At 36.4% G+C, this 19,876-nt stretch overlaps 1 protein-coding gene across 9 annotated transcripts in view; it reads right to left on the minus strand.

Annotated features, from left to right (window-relative positions):
• The window catches only part of KLC1 (kinesin light chain 1), a 55,694-nt gene that overhangs the window by 6,120 nt on the left and 29,698 nt on the right, over positions 1–19,876 (minus strand). For 5 of the 9 annotated variants that reach the window (XM_072337033.1, XM_072337032.1, XM_072337031.1 and 2 more), the window contains 12 exons: positions 18,079–18,340; positions 16,093–16,323; positions 14,227–14,305; positions 12,096–12,321; positions 11,516–11,603; positions 10,808–10,909; positions 9,971–10,144; positions 9,731–9,830; positions 8,854–8,903; positions 8,695–8,762; positions 7,413–7,521; positions 4,800–4,961 (listed from right to left, as the gene is read on the minus strand). In XM_072337033.1, coding sequence (XP_072193134.1) covers positions 4,800–4,961; positions 7,413–7,521; positions 8,695–8,762; positions 8,854–8,903; positions 9,731–9,830; positions 9,971–10,144; positions 10,808–10,909; positions 11,516–11,603; positions 12,096–12,321; positions 14,227–14,305; positions 16,093–16,323; positions 18,079–18,339 — 1,650 coding nt within the window. In that variant the 5' untranslated portion in view covers position 18,340. Of the gene's footprint in view, positions 1–309; positions 1,331–4,799; positions 4,962–7,412; positions 7,522–8,694; positions 8,763–8,853; positions 8,904–9,730; positions 9,831–9,970; positions 10,145–10,807; positions 10,910–11,515; positions 11,604–12,095; positions 12,322–14,226; positions 14,306–16,092; positions 16,324–18,078; positions 18,341–19,876 lie in introns of those variants that run through there. The other 4 variants (XM_072337038.1, XM_072337035.1, XM_072337036.1 and 1 more) reach the window with 2 other exon arrangements.

A 19,876-nucleotide genomic window follows, 5' to 3' on the forward strand; every position in this document is an offset into this window, starting at 1 on the left:
AAAAATTGAACAGATGTGAAACTGCGAGTCCATAGCCCTCCCCCAAACCTGGTTCCAAAGTGTCTATTGCTATAAATATAGACGTGGTACAGAATACTACAGAGCTACAACTTTACCAATCCAAATTGGTTTCTTCCATCAAACTGTACCAAAGATTTCTGAAACGTGAAGACATTCTCAAGTGACGATTCATAATAAATAGAAAAGAGCCACCACGATGTGTCAAACCATTCACCGTCACCATGGCACCATTTCGCATGAGCACACTGTGTTCAACAGAGTACAAGCCCCAAGCAAAAGCATTCCAGTCTAGGAAGAAACTGTTTTATTTTTTTTTTCTGAGCATCTACATTATTTGCAAACATGTTCAATCAATCCTAACATCAGTGATCAGAGATGCTTATGGTTAAATTCCTGTGCATCATTTTAACTCTCACCAAGGCAAATGTAAAACACGTCAGAAATGCATTTTCTATACACTGCATTCATGTTTTACACTGCTGTGCTCATCCAAAGCTGCCAGCCGAGCACAAGTTTATTTTTTAATGTTTTATTATTAAAATAATAAAAAAAAAAACAAAACAGTTTAGTGAGATTAGAAGTGACCACCTCCTATTTCAGAGATACCCTACGTGACTATGAGAGGAAGAGTTGCAGAAGAAAGCAAAGTGCTATTAAGCAGACAAAGACAGACACCTGAGTTGGAGTGAGTTTATTAGAAGTTAGAAAGACAAATACACAAATCACTGAACACCAAGATTAGTAGAGAAAAGCATATTTGCCAAAATTTCACACGAAGACTAAACAGCAACGCTACTTTAGAATAATCATAAGTGAAGACATCCAGAGTTCCATATTGATGTTAACCATGTAATAGGTCTCTAAATACATTTTAAAGCACTTGGAGAACATGCCTTGCTTTTAAGGGTTCGGGTTGTTTGGTTTTTTTTTCCTCCTGTAAAGATCACCATCATGCCATTTCAATAATATCTTGTGTGATACTTTTAACTACCTTTTTTTTCCATAGTGAACAGCTACTTATAAAGCTCATTGTTAATCCTTTACTAATGTATTACACAGCAAATGGTTGTAATAACATTTTGTATGACTAGATACATATTTGGCAAAGCTACACGTGTACAGAAATAGAAACCAAAAAGACACCAGCACTGAAGGAATGGCCAGTTTACAGGGAAGTGTAGCTCTGACAAGAATCTTAGGGGGGTTGCTAAAACACAGCAGTCAGTACTGGAGAGAGAAGTTAAAGCTTGAAGATGGTGCACGCCCTTCATGCAGGAGACAGTATAAGAATCACAAAAGGCATCTAGGCCTGTCAGAAACGGAGAGAGAAAAACTGAATGAAACTGTTGGGAACAATTCAACAGTTTTCACTTTTGTACAGTTACGCTCACAGTATTTCTAGGTCACGCTCAAAACGCTTTGTTGTTATTTTAGTTAACAGAGCAAGTTCTCAGTCTGCATTGAAGTACAGAGCGCAGGCCCTCACGGTTGCCAGACTGTAGATGTGCATTTACACTTTGGCCTATACCACTAATAGGCAACATGTAAATGAGCATGAATGACGCCGTGCTTTTTAAAGCTAGAACTGGTACAACATAACGAACCATCTTTAAGAAGGGACAGATTTAAACGTGATGTTTTATAAACAAATAAAGGATCTTTTTAGCTGATAAATGCAATAAATAAACAAACAAATAAATAAATAAAGGGGGGGGGGAATAAAACCAGAAGGCGACAGAGCAAGGTGCATTCATTTCAGCTTTAACTTCTGTCAGGAATTTTCTTCGAACAAAACCAAAAGAAGAAAGGCTTTTCCCCAACCTCCAGACAAAACTCTGTTCACTCTTTTAAGAAATTAGAAGCCACCTGAGCTGTCAATTCAGTCTCACAAATGGCAGCTGGAACAACACAGTAATCACAGTGACCCTTGGAAATGGCAAGATGTCTCGCTGCAAAGTGACTGGAAGATCCCAATCTAACCAAAGGGTATGTGTGGTTCATACTAAATTGCAAACCTCTGTCACTGTTTTACACATATACTTCTGTTTGGAAGGACTGAATAAATTTAAGTTGAAAACTCCAGTTAGAAGTATTGGATCAAAGGGAAAGGTAATTATTCCTATGTTCTTAAATTAGTGATTTTGTAGTAGTTGTAATGATCCAGACAAGAAAAGCAGGTCAAATTTGGTAGGTACAGGGGCTAACTTTTATTATTCTAACTCGCACATTCAGAATAAGCAAGCTTTTGGGTACTTCAAACCTGAAATAAAAGCATCGCGCTTTGAAGATAAACACTTTCTAAGACTAAAAAACACCTTCAAATCAGGAGTTCAGGCTAAAAAATACCTCAATCCATTGTAAGCAAAACCAACAAAAACTCACAGAGATGTCAATTTCTGCGGCAAAAGTTTTATTGCCAATTTTTGCTACTGTTGCTTTCAGCTAATACGTGGTAGCAACATTTACTGCTTTCATTTCACACCTTGAAGTGGACTTGTGTTCTCAAAAGCCTGCCTTCTTGAAGTTTACGGGTTAGAGTAATAAAAGATATTTCCTCCCACTGAAAACATGACCTTAATCTCTACCATACCATGAAGACTTTGAGCTGTCCTCCAACCGGCTGCAAAATCAGCTGACAAACATTGCAGTCACATGTACTCACTGGCATCTTCTTAAAAGTCATGCAGGAGAACATAACACTATTTTCTTCTTAAGAAAGTGACAGCAACAGAAGAAGATGCAAATATGCTCAGCAGTAAGAATTCTTGAAGTAGAATCATTTTAGATTTGCTTTTCTAAGGGGAACTCCCCAGATTTCTACTTTCTAATTTTTTAAGACAAAGTAATTCACTGCATTTTTAAGTATCTTCTGTTCACTTGGACTTCATAAGTAACATGTGAACATGCACTGTGCAACCTTATTGGTTCTGATCTGCCTGAATATTGTAAAATTAGACCTTGTGAAACAGAACATTTTGTCTGGAGGAAACACACGAGGGTAAATAAAACTACACCATATACGTACAGGGAAGAACAGCACTGAGATAGAAACACTAGCAGGGTAGAGGGAGAGAGAGTTGCCCACTTTATGTAAAACATGTAATATAAAATTTCTTAAGAGGAAGAAAACTGTAAATAATAATAATAAAAGAGAAGATCACAATAAAGCAATGCCATTTCAACACACTAAAAATTGAGAAGTTTGCCTTGAGAGGTCAAAATTTAATTTTTCAGATACTGAGTTTCAGTGAAATATTGACCTAGAAATACTGTCTGTTGTTTTACCAGAAGGCTCATTCAATCCAAAACCTGCATGCTTGTTTAATTAATGTCAATAGCAGAAAGAAGTTTCATCTGTTTAGAACTTATTGTCATGCAAAGTACAGCAGAAATTAAGGGAGGAGTACAGTACACAGTTCTAGCAATGAATGGGCACGATTAGAGTTAAAAAAAAGAAAAAAAGAGTTATCCAACCTTACTTTGAGTTTATTAATGATGCAGTATTATTCACAATAGATGCTGATTGACTGTCTTGGCACTGAGAACACCAATGCCAAGAAAACAAGAATGAGACAAGATCAAAAGATAGAAAGTATGTTCTCCTTAGAAACTAAACCCAAATGTTTCATCAAGGTTTCTTTGGACCTGTAACGTTTTTAACGTGTGGCTTTAAACAAACAAAGATTGCTACTGTAAGAGAAATGAAACTTCAGAGGACTCAGTATTGCAAAGTAGGCTACTTCCCCTCTCACAAAGCAAAAGCACACAAGCACATTTTGCCTTTATAAATCAACAGTATTTTCAGCAGAACTAAAGCTGGGAGTTAGTTATCAGTGCAATAGATATCCTATGGCTAACAGTGGGATAAAGCATGGGAAGGCTGGTGACAGAAGCAAACAAGTTCATAAAACTGATCTATTAACTGGAAGGTTGCACTGACTTGGAAGAAAAAAACACAAAACAGTGGTAAAAACATGCATATGTGAACATACCATACACGTAGTTTTACTTTGTGACATTCTGTGTTGCACAGTGAGGCCAACACATGGGAAACAAATAAGAACAAGCTCTGACCCCAATCAAACTTTAGCATTGGAAGGTAATATTGATATTTTGGTTAAGAAATGTGAAATTATTGTCAGGCTTTTGGGATGGCACTGCATATTAAGACAGATTGTGCAACAGCTTGTAAAGTTAGGCTGTTTCTTCTAACAAGTTGTGTAAGGTATTATTTTAATATTAGGCTACTCAATTTACTTTAAGGTCTCTAATTCTTTATACATCTCCATAGCAAATGCTTTTTTATTCCAGCAGATGCAGTACTTTTAAATAAACATATAAAATATAGGAAAACACAACATAAACAAGACAGAAGTAAAAGCAAAAGTTAATTGCCAGAACATTCCTGCCAGTGAAAAGAAACCACTGAAAAGTAATTAAACACCAGACCATAACCAGGACACTCAATCAGCATTAAAACATCTCCATGTTAAATACAACTGCTCGGGATTCTTGAAGAAATTTCAGCATTCGAGACCACAATGGAACAAATACTTTAAAATTTCAAAACTTTTTTTTTTTTTTTTTTTTTTACATTATCTTATGAAAAAATGAGGTGTTACTCTTCATTTCTTAATCAATTCTGGATAATTACAAAACAAAGTCAATTAACCAAGAACCAATGACAACTCAATTGGCTGGTGAATGGATGGCTGTATTTGTTATGGCTGTAATTCATCTATTTTCAGCTATTTTCTTAAACTGTGTACTGTACTTACCCCATTCCATTCTACGCTCATACTCACTTCCTCGCCTCCATCGGGACCACTCTCGTACTTTACCACATCAACATTGAGACTTTCTCGGCTTCGCCTTTTTTCTATGCTCTCAGGGTCATTGAGCACTTCAGCAACTCTCTGTTTATGAACGTTATCAAGACCCTGAGAATAAAACAGAATAAGTTTAAATGATAAGCTGTAGTCGTCTAAAACTTACACAAAAACTGCATAAACAAAGAATCCAAGCATGGTAATTCATCATCTTTTTGCTTTCAAAGGACAATCAAGATTAACTGTCCTTTACATCAGACATCAACACAGCAGAGTGGGCAGCCAGTCTGGTAGTCTGGGCATTCAGCAACTTGCCATTCTTTTCCTCCTTTCCATCATTTGTCAAAGCCTCCTGGCACTAACGTCACTTACCTGAAGCCATTTGGCCACCAGATTAATATTTAAGAATTTACAGATCATGAACAGTCAACATATTTCTCAATCTTCCACCTACCAAATGTTGTAGTGCTCATCTTCCTCTGAAAGAACATTGTAGCGGTGTGAACACCTAATCTCTACACACAGTTTGTTTTATTTTAACACGGACACATTACACAATACAGAAATAGAATTCATCCTTTAGAAAGAAATAAAATAGAATTTAAGATTATAGCAGGCATAGAATACAGCCAATAGACTACATTTACCTATTGTTAATGAACGCCCATAAATTACCAAATAATCTTTTAAATATCTTTAAGTGATACCTTCTATGAAAATCCTGCATTAAAAGTAAAGGCAAAGGACTTTAACAAAGGAACTAGAATAAAAACAAAGCTCAAATCACATTCAGGTTCATCTTTCTTTATAATAAACCTAATCCACACCATAGATAATATTTGCTGGCAAGAAGGCATCATCCAAGATGAATACTACACATATAAGAAAATATTCCACACCTTTTACTTTGCAGCATTAGCAACAAATGAAATAGGGCATCTTCTAGGGCAAATCCATGAAGTGCAGCACAACGTGAGAACACTAAAACCATACAGAAATCCCATCTATTCCATTTTTACACTGTTACTGCAATCTGAACATGCATGAGGGAGAACAGAACCATGAAGAACTGATCCTTTTCCACACATGGGAAAAAAGTACTTCTTTGCTTTTAGTTCAGAAGGGGAAATGCATTAACTTTGTCTGTCCCTTAACAAACCTAAAATGAAAAGCAGTGTTAAATGCTGAATAGAATGACAGCAGTGCTTCCTACTTGTCCAAATCTAGTGCTGTGCATAAATGAGGTATTTTAGAGTAAAACACTGTAGATGATACATTATACACCAATGAAAACCTGAAAAAGCTTAGAAAAGAAATAGCAGCAGGCTCAAATGGAAAATTAACACAGTTTTTCCAATGGTTTGGACAAGCCAGAAGTGGGCTGATTTAACAGAGACACTAAAAGAAGAGGATTTTGCTCTCAGAGAAGTCTATGCTTAATTCCCAAATAATCAATTCTAGGTTTCATCACACACACACACAAGTTAAAGCTTACAAAAAACCTAAAACACAAATTTTATACAATACAAGCAAGTTGGTTTTTCCCAGTCTTACTACTATTACCTTACGCTAATTTGTCTTTGCATCCATTAACATTAAAGCATTACACAGCATGACAACAGTAACAATAGATTTGCTTTGGTTGGCAATAAGATGCAACGCACATTCTTTATTTTCAAAATATATTTCTCTGACAAACACGCTAAAAATGAACCATGAAATATATGTAGCAAACTTCATTTTACTGAGGAAAACCCTCTCCACTGATTTATTTCCTTTCACCTTTGAATTTCCCCTGATGAAAAAGTTTTCTCCTATGTTTGTTCATACATTCCTCTTACCAGTTTCATTCCACTTGTTAGGAAAGCACTTTCTAGCCTTCCATCAGTTAGCTGTGTTGAAGAGTGAACTTATCTCACCTTGTATCAAGGAACTATTGTTAAACTTGCTAGAAGAGTTTTATTTGCTCTACCACTTCCCCAGAAGCCAACTGGTGCAATACACCAAACACTGAAGAATATTATTCAAAATATGACTATAAATGTGTATAAGCAATCAAATAAAAGATAAATAAATAAGATACAATACATTATCTAAGTTAGTTTACCTGAACTAGGAATTTGAGTTTAGAATTTTAGATGGCAGCATAAAAAAAAAAAAAACACTTCTGAAAAATACAAGTCTTATTTACTGTTCCACAGAAACAAAATCAAAATGGAGCTATACATGTTACTCTTTTATTCATTAAGATTTTCTTTTATTTTTTGTTTTCCATCTCAACGCTGATCAACAAGCCTTCTTTGCCTGTCCGGACTCACACTTTTGTAACGGACATTGTATAACATCCCTCAGAAAGAAAGGAAAAAACAAAAGCATGCTCTCCCATTAAGAGAGTTAGGTTCTCAAAGTTAGGGTCAAGCAGTTGAAATTCAAGGAGGACACCAGGCAAGAGACAGCAAAGAGGTAAGTGTTTGTACGTTCTGAATAGAGGATAGGCGCCAAAGATGAAAATCTGCACGACCATAATGCAGAGGTAACATGAAGGAGAATTCTCATACTTGCCTGTTTACGAGATCTCATTGCTGCCTCTTCTAATGTTTCAGCAGCTTCAAATTTGCCTTGTCGTCTGTAAAGTGCCCCGAGGTTCTTTAAGGTAGTTGTTACTGTTGGACTAATAAAAAAATATATATATGTTCACACATTAGATTCTTCTCAATTCACAAACTAAAAAATAAATGCAGTATAATCTTTTTGTAATTACTGAGACTTGAAATATGCTATACCTTACTGCACATATATGAAAAAACTGTTATGCACCCTCAAACTGTATTAACATCTCATGCTATCATTAGTCAGCATCCTTGAACCTGAATGTTAGTAACAAGTCTCTGAATCTACCCATGAGAAAACAGGAATGTTTCTCAGATGCATCTCAAGAGGCAAAAATTCAGCTCAGTTCTAGTGTGTCCGACTGAGTAATTCCGAAGCATCCAGATAATGTGCTCACTCAGGCGCACCATGACCGTTACTGTAGCACACGTTAGTCACAAAACAGAATCACAGTAGAGCTGGAATGGACCTCTGGAGATTATCCAGTCCAACTCTAAATTAACAATTCCTTCCATCAGCTTTTACATAATAACTACTTTCAGTTGCTGTGCTAAACTTGAACAGTGGAGCAAAGGAAAAAACACCCCACACGTTCCACTAGCAAATCTGACTCCCGAGACATTTTTGATTCACTGGTGCAATGAGAATTAGCTCAGTCATAGTATTGCGGTTTGAAGGTTTGCTCCAGTAACAGCAGAGAAAAAAATCCTCATGCCTTAGAATAAAATTAAAGCAAAGCATGCATGCAAAGCAAGTATGATGCAAGCTTACATTCCTGTTTCTCTTCTTCCAAGATAAGATGCATGTTCTCATCCACACAAAATTAACATTATTCAGGCTTTGGAAACTCAAATACTGTATAAGTGTAGCAGTTCTAACTTTGCTTTCTTATTCCAGGCAGAAAGTCAAGGCCCAGGTATTTGCAAACTTCTTCACTCCTGACCTTCTCTACAGGCTCAGTTGGGGCAGGAAGAGCAGGCAAGCAAATTGAAAGTATAAAAAGAAAGGTGACCTACACTAGACCCCATCAGCCTACACTAAAAGCAGCCTCAGGATTGTAAACTGCTACCATCTGCACTCCTGAAAGCCAGCCTTAGGTCTGAGTATCTAATATTGTAGTTCTTGTTGCCCTAAGCAAGTTGCTCATTTGTTTTCATTTTAAAACATTATTTAGTCTGACATTTCTGGATGCTGTCTGTTGCCACGTGGTCAGTCCAAGAAAGGAAATACTCACCTATCGACTTTGCAAGCTTTGTACCAGCCACCATATTCTCCAAAAGATGAGCCATCTTTTTGCTTTCCCTAAAAACAAGAGTAACATTCAATAAAAAGAACTCATTTGTAACTAAAATAATAAAAGCTCCAAAAAAGATATACGACACAGTAGCCTTACTTTGCACTCTTCCCTCTCTTCCGCATGCATCCAAATAGGCTTATTTTCATCTAATGGAACAGAAGAAAATATTTTACAGACAAGTACAAAGCTACAAAATGTTCACTGCAATATTTTAGCCCTTCTGAAATAAGGGTAAGAACCACAGAAAGAAGCACCAGATGAATGCAGCATTTTTAAACTGTTTTACAATTCTGTCCTTTTTTCTGATCTGAACAGTTACTTCTGAGAAGCTTTGAAGTCGATACGCACTGCCATCCATTTATCGGGTACCTCGTCATGTGCTAACAAGCATGCATTTGTTTCTTTTACCATAACGATTATTTTGACATCTAATAAGTGGTGCATATGCTACTGTCACAGCATGCAATACAAATTCTGTGATTTCCAGTTGATGAAATGGTGTACAATATCCTTAAACTTACAGCGCAAATATCCTTAAATTTACACTATTAATTAAGAATATTTTTCCAATTCTTTGTGCGTTAGTGAATGACTCATCAATATATTCACTATGTCCTTAAAAATTTGTTCAAATGACTGGAAAGTGACATTTTGAGCATCTATAAAAATGCTAAAATCAGATTCTGATGTGCATAAAAATAATCATGCCATAAATAAGATGCAAAGGATATGAACCTAACCAAGGCTCGCTCACTGAAGAAACTCTCATTTTGAATTAAATGTTATTTCTGTATCCATTAAACACCTTCTGATGCTGAATTTTACAGTACTTTAACACATCTGCTATCTCGCTGCTCAAATCTGCTTCAAGCAGACAATTCTAACCAGGATAAGATCAACCTCTGACAGATTTTCTTTCCTAACTACTACAGAAATTAAACATACTTTAAATTCTAAGGACTAAGTTTCTTACCATCTACAGAGCCGAATTCCCGTTCATGAGCACGAGTAAGAATCTCTTTGTACAAATTTTCCGCTTGCTTAAATTTGCCCTGTTTTAGATAGCAGGATGCCTAGAAAGAAAACACCCCCAAAAAGACAACAGCACTTTTTACATTTAGTTTGAGAAATAATACATTCTGAATGATGTACTGAATACATTCAATTCATGAGAAAATTTTACTTCTCTTAGATTTACTTATAAAAGCCTTACCAGGTTATTCTTTGTTTTTGCAACATTTGGATCATCTGGTCCCAGCTTAGTTTGGTAAATTTCCAGTGCTCTCTGATAGTAATATTCTACCTCCTCATATTTACCCTGGTTCTGGCATAGTAAAGCCAAGTTATTTAACTGTTTGGCAACATCAGGGTGATCTTTCCCCAGGACCTGAAACAGAAATATCTCACATTAAATCATTTTCCAGTAATCATATCAGGGTTTAGAAATTCACTGTGTAAAAATAGCCCACTGGTATTGATTCCTCAGAAACTTCAATGTGAAGATGATGAAGAGGGCTTGGCAAAAGAAGGATATGATAATTACTCAACAATATTACAAATTCAGAAAGCTGTAGAGAAACCTGTAACAGGCATATTTTTAAATCATCTAATTACATTAAAAGCAGCGTATTATCCAGATAAGCCTGAAGATGCAGACACTCCGTCACATGGACCATGATAAATAACCACATAGTCGTAGAATAATCAATTTAAAAGTTTTAATTAAGTTTCCTGTTTAATTCCAGGGCTCTTGTCAAATCAAAGATCCCTTAACAAACAAGAGGAGAAAAAAGATAGTGAAGGTTTATTGCAAAGTACAGGATTTGGAATACACCCACAGTGCTGCAACAGCTCTGTAGGAATTTAACATTGTTTTACATCTCACTGATGTTGCTAACGACTGTGATTGGCCTGACAAATCTGTCCAATCAGAACATAGAACAAATATAAGGATGTTTACTTCTGCCCCCCCCCCAGAAAAATCTATTCAAAGGTGTTCTGTTTGGTTTTTTGTTGTTTTTTTTTGGGGGGGTTGTTTGTGCAATTGTACCTTTTCTCTGATTTCCAGCGCTCGCTTACACAAAGGTTCAGCTTCTTTGTACTTTCCCCGTTTACCATAAAGAACTGCAAGATTGTTTAGAGTTGCTGCCACCTGCCAACAGAGAGAAGTATTCATTACATCAATTTGCTGATACAAGTAACTATCAAATTAATGTACCTGCAATGCAATGATAATTTCAGATTTTCCTCTTGAATTTTGCAAATGAAGAGATTACCAAATGTCATTCACAAAGTTACCCCCAAAGTTATTTATACTGCCTTGCTGCCAAACAAGTGGCATGATGAGAGATACCCCACTGATTTTTAACACTGGGTACAGAAGTTTGATTCATGCTTCATTTAAAAGCGGCAGCAAAACAAATCAGAAGCGCACCTTCAATCTGAGTTCACTCAATCAATAGTGATTCGAGTAATCAAATTAACATTTTTCTTTATAAATTCGTTTCCCATAGAAGATCCATGCAATCTGATCCAAAAATCAAGTAAGTGCAGGTCATGTGTGGCAAAACAGCATTGAATAGAATGCTTATATTTAAAAGAAAGTGAAGGATGTTACAACATGGCCTCCTACCTGTGCTGTTTAGAGATAAGCCAGGTCTTAAAAACTTTCCTGTTGAGTTTAATATTAGAATGAGTTGAAAAAAAAAAAATTCATCAAAAAACAAAACTAAAAACATAGCATTGCTTGTATACAAACCGCTGGATGATCTTTGCCCAAAGTCTTTTCACGGATAGCCAAGGCATCGTTCAGGAGATTTGCTGCATCTTTGTATTTGTTCTGGTCTCTGAATTTTAAAAAGTCATAATTAATACTGAGGATTCAGAAGGGATGTCATAATAATGAAGCTGGCTTCAGTACTGGACTAAAGATATTACTGTAACAGTGGATTAATTGGGAATCTGTTTAGGAACAGCAAAGCAAAAACATGAAGCTTATAACTGTAAAGTAGCTAGAGGGCTCAGGACTAGCAGGTATAGTTTTGACTGTGTTGTCCAGTTTACCTCTCTAGATTACCTGGAAGTGGATAACCAAGACATGTTTCCTCTAAATACCAAATAAGGACGGTGCTAATTTCAAAAATGCTTTGCTCTCATGACAAAGGCATAGGCAAAAATTCAGCAACTCACTTGAATTTTAGTATGGGTGGAAATACATTTTGCTGGACCCTCTTGCAGAGAATGGAAAATAATAAGATAGCAACAATGCTGGCCTGAACAGTTACAGGCAAACGTCAACTATTTGTTTAACTGTCATTTATCTATGTCAGTATACGAACCTGTACACCAAAGCAAGTATGTTCAACATAGTGGCAACATCAGGATGGTCGTGACCCGAAGTCTTCTCCAGATCTTCAAGAGCTTGTTTACAAAGAGGTACAGCAACCTCGTATCTACCTTGGGATGCGTACTGAATAACAAGATTATGAAGGGTCCTTAATCTTGCTGGAATTTCATAGCCACCTTGCTGGGCAGCAGCTGCTGCACTGCTATGCTGCTGTTGAACTGGAAGAAATAAACAGGATTTTAAGTTATTTAAAAAGATTGATATAACTCAAAGACATTTGACATTTTAAGCTCAATAACGCACAAGAGACTTGCTGGATTCTATTTCTCCAGTACAAAGCATTAGTATCAGAATGAACTTCACTTAATTCTTCACATTGTCTCCACGCTTCATAAACAAAGGTACTGCATTAGCATTATTTTACAGTTCTACTAGCTCAGGAGGTCGAGTTGATAAACAAATGGAGAAAATAGAAAACTGTGTCATCCTTCACCTCAGCAAACCATTAACAGTTCAAGACTATAACACAATTTTACAATCAGAAATATTAAAATTTGCCTACAGAAAGGAACACTTTGCAGACAAGCAACGTACTAGCAGAACAAGTCAAATTATTTGTTCTTTTTCCATCACTATCCTTCTCTAAACATACTTCTGTTTCAGTCAATTGTTGTATTTTTTTTATCATTCTTTGTCATACCAAGAAATGCCTAAGGTTGGTACAAAAAGGATGAGAGCACCTTGGCTGCCACAAGTAACAACTATAAGGGAAATGGCATCAAATCAAAACCAGGATCAATGTTTTGATTTTACTTACTAATTCTTACGTTTAGCCATTTGTTTTCCAGTAGCGACTAGCCTTTGGTTGTTGCAACCCCCTCCCACTCCTCCAAACCATTCCTTTTCCCTTTGCCTGGGAGGTTTAATCTCTTACACATTTGCACTAAGTTCAAAACACACAGAACAAGGGTTCCTGCCATGAGATTGACTTTATTCTCTCTATTAAAGGAAACACTCTCACAGCAAGTAGAAGCCTTTTCATGTCAGTGGAACCATACAGTTCCAAACTTACATCCACGATCATCCTGCCAAACCACTGAAGCATTTGAGTTCTGTTATTTTTTTCCTGGAGGTCAAGGAAATTACCAAAACAGCACTCTTCTGTATGAAGCAAAACAGTACAAATATAGATGGACTACACAGGTATACAGACAGATCTGTCACTCAGCTTTCTTAATCTAAAGCTCTAGGTAAGGCCAGATAAGCTCGGGATGAAGCCTGTGATCAACACTAACCTTACATAATCCTGCAAATCTTCCCTCCATTGCTGTTGCTCATACACTCCATGCTTGATATCAAGGTAACCTTGCATGTGCTCAAAATGGAAATTCAAAACCTTTGTCGATTAGCAAGGTAGGCCCTTTCAATTTTTTTTTCCTGTCATTTATCTACTAAGAATAATAAGAATCACTATACCACTAGCACACCACAGATACACCATCAATATATTGTATAATATCAGGCTTACATTTGTAAGAAAAACAAACAATTTCAATAAGTAAGGCTAATCTATCAATAGCTCCTTTCAATCTATAATTCAAACTTCGTACCTATTCATTGGTCCCTCTGACAGTATCTCTAGAATGAGTAATGAACTAAGGAAAACAATTTTAGCAAAGAGCAAAAGACTGAATGAGAAAGACTTCATGCCCCAAAATGTTAAATCAGATCATTTAAAAGGTCATTAACAGAACTGCCGTCTGGGCAGACGACCAAAGAGCTTCAGTGTTTCAGAGAACATGCCCCTGTCACCTTGAATGATTTCCTCCATTCTGAAGCCCACAAAAAAATAAAGATTGCAGGACCAGTTTTATACCGACTTAGTTCCAGTTTTTTGGTAGTTCCACAAATTTTACAACTGCTAGTAAGCTCTTTAAAAATCTAGGCCCCAGTTCTACACACAACAATTAAAACCAGTTGTGATATTACTCTAGTAGGACAAGAGGCATTCACCACTACACTCTGCCCCAGAAAACCGTACATATGGATTCACTTTTCAGATAAGCAACCTTAGCCTCTGCATTATAGAGATGCAGGAAAACTGCAGTTAGAAATGTACTTACTTCCCTGTCCTTGGTCATCTTCATCATTGGGAAATAAGTCATCCAAAGGCTCTTTGGTGGAATCTGTATCTTTATCCTCCTATAGAAAAAAACAAGACCAAACAAACTGTTACAAAATTAAATCTGAAGAATAAAGTCAATTTAATCTGCAACTTTGAAGGAACACTCCACATCCACAACTTTGGAATTGCCAAGAATAAAGCTTCTTGTAGAAATTTAATGAAGGTCTCACATTCAAGTGTACTTACATCCTCTGTCCTAAAACAATATGGGACACCTTCAGGAGAGATCCAGGAATAGAAATCAGGTCTCCTAGATTTCAGTCTCAAATTAAGCTCCTAAGAACATACTTGTGACTTTTACCAAAACATTATTCCTACAGAAAAGTACCCATGGAAGAGCACTACTGAATGCACCTTTGTCTGTTGTACTCAGAAGTTATACATGCAGTTGTAGACAAGCAAGTGAAAAGAATGAGACTGATCTCAAGAAGGAGAATAAATTTGGACTAGCAACCAGAAATAGATTATGCTCCCATCCTGTTTCACATACGCAAAGCCTACAGTGTATAAATATCTATATTTGAAGTTCTCAGAAATTTTAACCTCGGTAAGAAAACCCAGCTGTGCATTCCTTTTTTCTGGCCCTCCATCCAACACTTTCTTCCTGCTGCTGCTGGCACTCAGACTCAACAGTTGCAAAGCAGGTGCTCTGCAAAAACTTGCAGGTTGATGAGGCTATAAACTTCCTGAGATCCATTTTTAGATGTGCTGATTCCAAGTTTACTTGGAGTATATACAGTTGACAAAAGGAAAACGACAGAGACTGTCCACGTGGTTAGTGAAACCATAAAGGTGTTTTTGTTTACTTTGTTACTATGTGCCAATCAGATTTCAAGTAGTGGCGTTATTTAGGCCATCTTATAGAGCACAGAAGTCAGAGTATTCCCTCCTCCTGTCCCTTTTCTTCTCCTTAAAGAAAGTTTATTAAATGGATTTCACTGGCAGTACTCAACTACAAATACCAACATGTGAAACAGAACTGAAAAATTCTGAATTCACCTGATCAACTCTCACTATGTTAAAAGGAATTCAGTCAAGCAAGAATAAAACACGCACTTTCACCCATCATGCTACTAATTGGTTATAACTAAGATATGACTGAGTAGGTCTGAACACACAAAACAAGATCTTTTCCTACAGTACTGTCCAGGAGAAGAAATAAAAAGATGATATGAAGAGTAAATTAGTTAGAAGTCCTTTCAAGTGGTTAAGTTACTTCTGTAAATTAAAATCGCACCCATCTGCTCTCTGAATCTAAGAACATCCAACAAAATAGGTCAGGTAACCATGACTGAAAATGTACATATGATCACAGTGTACAGCAGAAGGTCAAGAAAGGGGATCCTATACTAGTGTAAATTTGCAAAAGATGGAAGCTGTTGAGACTACAAAGAGCTTGCATTAGATATAAACAAAGCATTTTTCCTGTAGTCTGAATAATTCAAGTCCCCTTTGTTCTTATAATCCATAACAGTTTGCACTGCTCACTTATTTTTAACTGCTGAGTGTATAGAAGGAAATATTTGGTCTCAAATTCAGCTTATAATTTTTAAGCTAGTATGACACTATTTTATGGATCATTCATCTTTTTTTTTTTTTTTTTTAATTTAAATACCTACAGAAAGTAAAACATTTGCTCTTACTCTAAGAATCTAAATGATGTGACACTAATATAAAGCAATCACTTTAATGACATGTTTATGTTAGCAACAAACAAAACTCTTCCATCTGTCATTTTTTGCTAACTAAGCAGATTACACCACAAGCATAAATGCAAGCTGATTTTTACCATACAGCTACTTACTGATGGTGAAATATCGTCGTCATATTTTTTTAACTGATTCATGAATTCTAGATGCTTCTTTTCTTCCTCCAGTTGAGCCACGGATTGCTCACTTTTCTGTAGTTTCTGTTGTGTATTGGCCAGTTCATCCCGCAGCCACTGATTTTCCTGGCACAGTCGGCGAACCTGAGCACGCAGTTTTTGCTTCTCTGATTCCACTGCATTTAAGTGATTTGACAAGGCCATCATTACCTAAAAGGCAGAAAGTATCACATGACATACCTCCTCCAGAATGCAGACCTGTATTCAGTGCTCAAGTGTTTTATTACTTAAAACCTGCATCATTCGTGAGATCTGGACAACAGAATAACAATAATACTTCAGCAATTATTATACTACTCAGATCTAAAGGTGCACACAATTATACAGGCATCCAAGTGTGTAGGTAACCTACATGTTTGAACCATTTTTGTCCTGTAACACTGTAGAGCAGCCATAAAAACAATCTACTTGGATTTTTCTTCTGCAAAGCAATGTCAAGTGAAAAATGAGTGTTAAGTGAAAGTCAAATGCTATATACAGAACACACTGCTTTCACTGTATATGTTAATATATCACCAATGCAAGTAGAAAGCATACGTTCAAAGAATGGTTCAGTGATGATAATAAAAATCTTATTTTAGATGAGTTTGACACTCCTAAGTTTCATGTTTCTTTAAAGCAATGTTATTTCAATGTGTTATTGAACATGAAATAATTGCTGTTCTTAACTGAAATTTCAGATTTCTAAAACAAACTGATTCTTTAGGAACTACTTTTTCCTTTTAAAGGAAGAGAAAACATGAGGAATAATCTCCTAACAGCAGTCCAAATCTCCAGACTTCAGCATCTGGCTACTTGTGTGTTGAAAATGAACATGCATCTTCTCATTCACCTTCTGCAGATGATACCTCCCTTCACTACAATAGCTTATGGAAGTTAGCACAGAGACCCTTAGAATCATAGAATCATAGAATTATCCAGGTTGGAAAAGACCTTGAAGATCATCAAGTCCAACCGCAGCCTAACCAGTACCCCATCTCTAAGAAAAAAAAAAAAAAAAAAAAAAAAAAAAAAAACCAACCTCTGCTAAATCATATCCCTGAGCACCACATCCAAACGGCTCTTAAACACATCCAGGGATGGCGATTCAACCACCTCCCTGGGGAGCCCATTCCAGTACCTAACCACCCTTTCTGTAAAGAAGTTCTTCCTAATATCCAACCTAAACTTGCCCTGGCGCAACTTGAGGCCATTTCCCCTCGTCCTGTCACTTGTCACTAGTGAGAAGAGACCTGCCCCACTCTCACTGTAAGAACCTTCTTCAAGGCATAAATGAAGTCAAATTCTATACTAAATTCGTAACCTTCAAAATGCATTAAAATTCAATTTTGATTTGTTAAGGTGTTCAATAAACATTGGAGATTCTTAAACCCCAAGAGCACTGTAAGCTTGTATAAAGAATCTCAGAATTAAAGGAGTAAGAACACAAATGTAAGATCACAGCAGAGCTGAAAGGTTAGTGTCCTAACCCTAAGCAAACCCATTTGTGCATGACCTCCACACGCTGTATTGCAGAGTTAAAATGCTGATGCTTGGTTCTTGTTTGAGCAGCTCATTACCCGACTAATGCCACGGAAAACTAATAGAAAATAGCAGCCACCTCATCGAAGCAAAGAGGAGCTTAGTTACGGGCTTCAGGGCTTTGAGACAGAATGTATAATTAGTTCTGTAACACAGTAAGACAGCCTCTATTAATTACAGCAGTCTGCTTCCTTAGCATAAAATAATAACTTCCATGACTCAGCATACTGCTAATATTCAGTAAGGCAAATGTACATCCATCAAAACTGATTATGTTTACTTTAGTTTTCCAATCTGAAGTCAAACAATGATCTCTTGCTATTTTTTTAATACAGTAAAACTTTAGTCAAAATCTGAAATGCTTTATTTCTACTTGAGTTTTACCTGTGCTTCACTAAGGCCGAGTTCCAGCATCTCCAGTGACTTTCGAATCATGTTTGATTTTTCTTCAACCAGATTAGTTTCATCATCTTTCTTCAAACATTTCAGTGTTTCAAGTAAGCTCTGTAAAATCGAGTTGTGCTCATTCTTCAGTGCCTCTAGTCCATTAATCACTTGCTTAGTTTTGGCAATGATTTCATCTTGAGTGAGCTTCTCTAACTTCTCTTCCTTTAGATACACCATTGTGGACATGTTTTCATACATTCTGAAGAGGAAGAATACAATAGTTAACCAAAAGGTAAAAATAAAACAAGAGATTTTCTAAAAGGAAGCACTTAAAAGCTTGTCTTTCAGTCATGAAATGAAAAGAATTTAAAATGCATATTCATAGTGGTATTTTTGTGCAACTTCCACAAAGTTTTAAGCCCTGGCTTTGAGCAACATTTCGAGGTTTCCAGTTTCTATTTCCTGAGTTAAGATTAACACCAATCCATGAGTCAACAACAAATGAAAAAATCTATACCTACAACAACATGGCAGAAGAGTTTCTAATCAGGCTGTCTACAGGATTCTGGTTCGTGCAGAAGCAAACATAGGAGCCGGTGTATGAAAGAATACATTATAATCTGATAGGTGCCACTATTTATTCATTTATTACAAATATCCACAGAACAGCGCTTGAAAAACAGGACGTAACCCTCTAAAAAGGCTGAGAGGTCAGATATGGAAAAAGAATATGAAGTCTTAGCTTTTCTAGTCCTTGGAAAAGGACAGTCTCTGTTTTGAAGTTAATAACTGCCCCCTAAGACATTGTTGCTACACATTCCTATAGAATCACATGCAGACATTTGATTGTCTATGGATCTAAACAACTGTTTTGATGAAGCTGCAACAGCTGCTAAATGCTGGAAAAATGGTTCATATAGCACAAGCTTTGTGAGAAACATTTCACTGTGCTGTTTTATCAATAGCTCACATACTACATTAAGGCTATAAGACTTCTGGATGTTCATAAATGCCTCTACCAAATGCCAGAAACAGAAAGTCCTGTATTTATATCATTGCATGTCCTGTTAATGAAGTACCAACCAAATACAGCAGCACCAAACTACAAAGAGAGGATGGAAATCAATTCATCCTATTCCAACATCACCAGAAAAAATGTCCTATAATGAAAACAGAGAATGTAGAAAGATAGGAATATCTTCAAGCATACAGGGAAGTACACAAAGGAACAAGCATCCACACATCTTCACAACAACAGCTGGAAGATGAGCTGACTCTACAGTATTACATAAAAAGAATGCTGCTCATTCTCTTTATATACACTCAAATCACTTTCTCTGCCATGACTTTCTGCAAAGTGATTTGCAAAATCATACTCATCCCTCACAAAAGAGCCACACAGTAATTTATTTTGTTATCAGCTATCGTCTGAAAACACAGATAGTCTAGAAAGCAGTCAGTTCAATTTTACTACAATTTAGCTCCACATGAACTTCATATTCACAAAGAGGTGCAATCTGGAGCACACGTCTGTATAAAACACCAAATTTAGCATGGCCTAAGGAATCAACTCACTGAATCCTGATGAGCAGAACATCAATTAAATATTTCCCATTTATAACCAGAGAAATATTACCTGAACAGCATAAATACCCTTTTTTAAAATGCATACTCTCAAAAATCATGTATAAATGAATTATCATTTAAGCAGAATCTGTAAATACACACTTTAACAAGCACACTCATATGAGGAACTGTTACAGGTAATGCTAACTGCAGCACATGGTTCAACCCT

This window comes from Excalfactoria chinensis, chromosome 5 (assembly GCF_039878825.1).
Source record: "Excalfactoria chinensis isolate bCotChi1 chromosome 5, bCotChi1.hap2, whole genome shotgun sequence".
In the NCBI taxonomy this organism is placed as follows: domain Eukaryota; kingdom Metazoa; phylum Chordata; class Aves; order Galliformes; family Phasianidae; genus Excalfactoria; species Excalfactoria chinensis.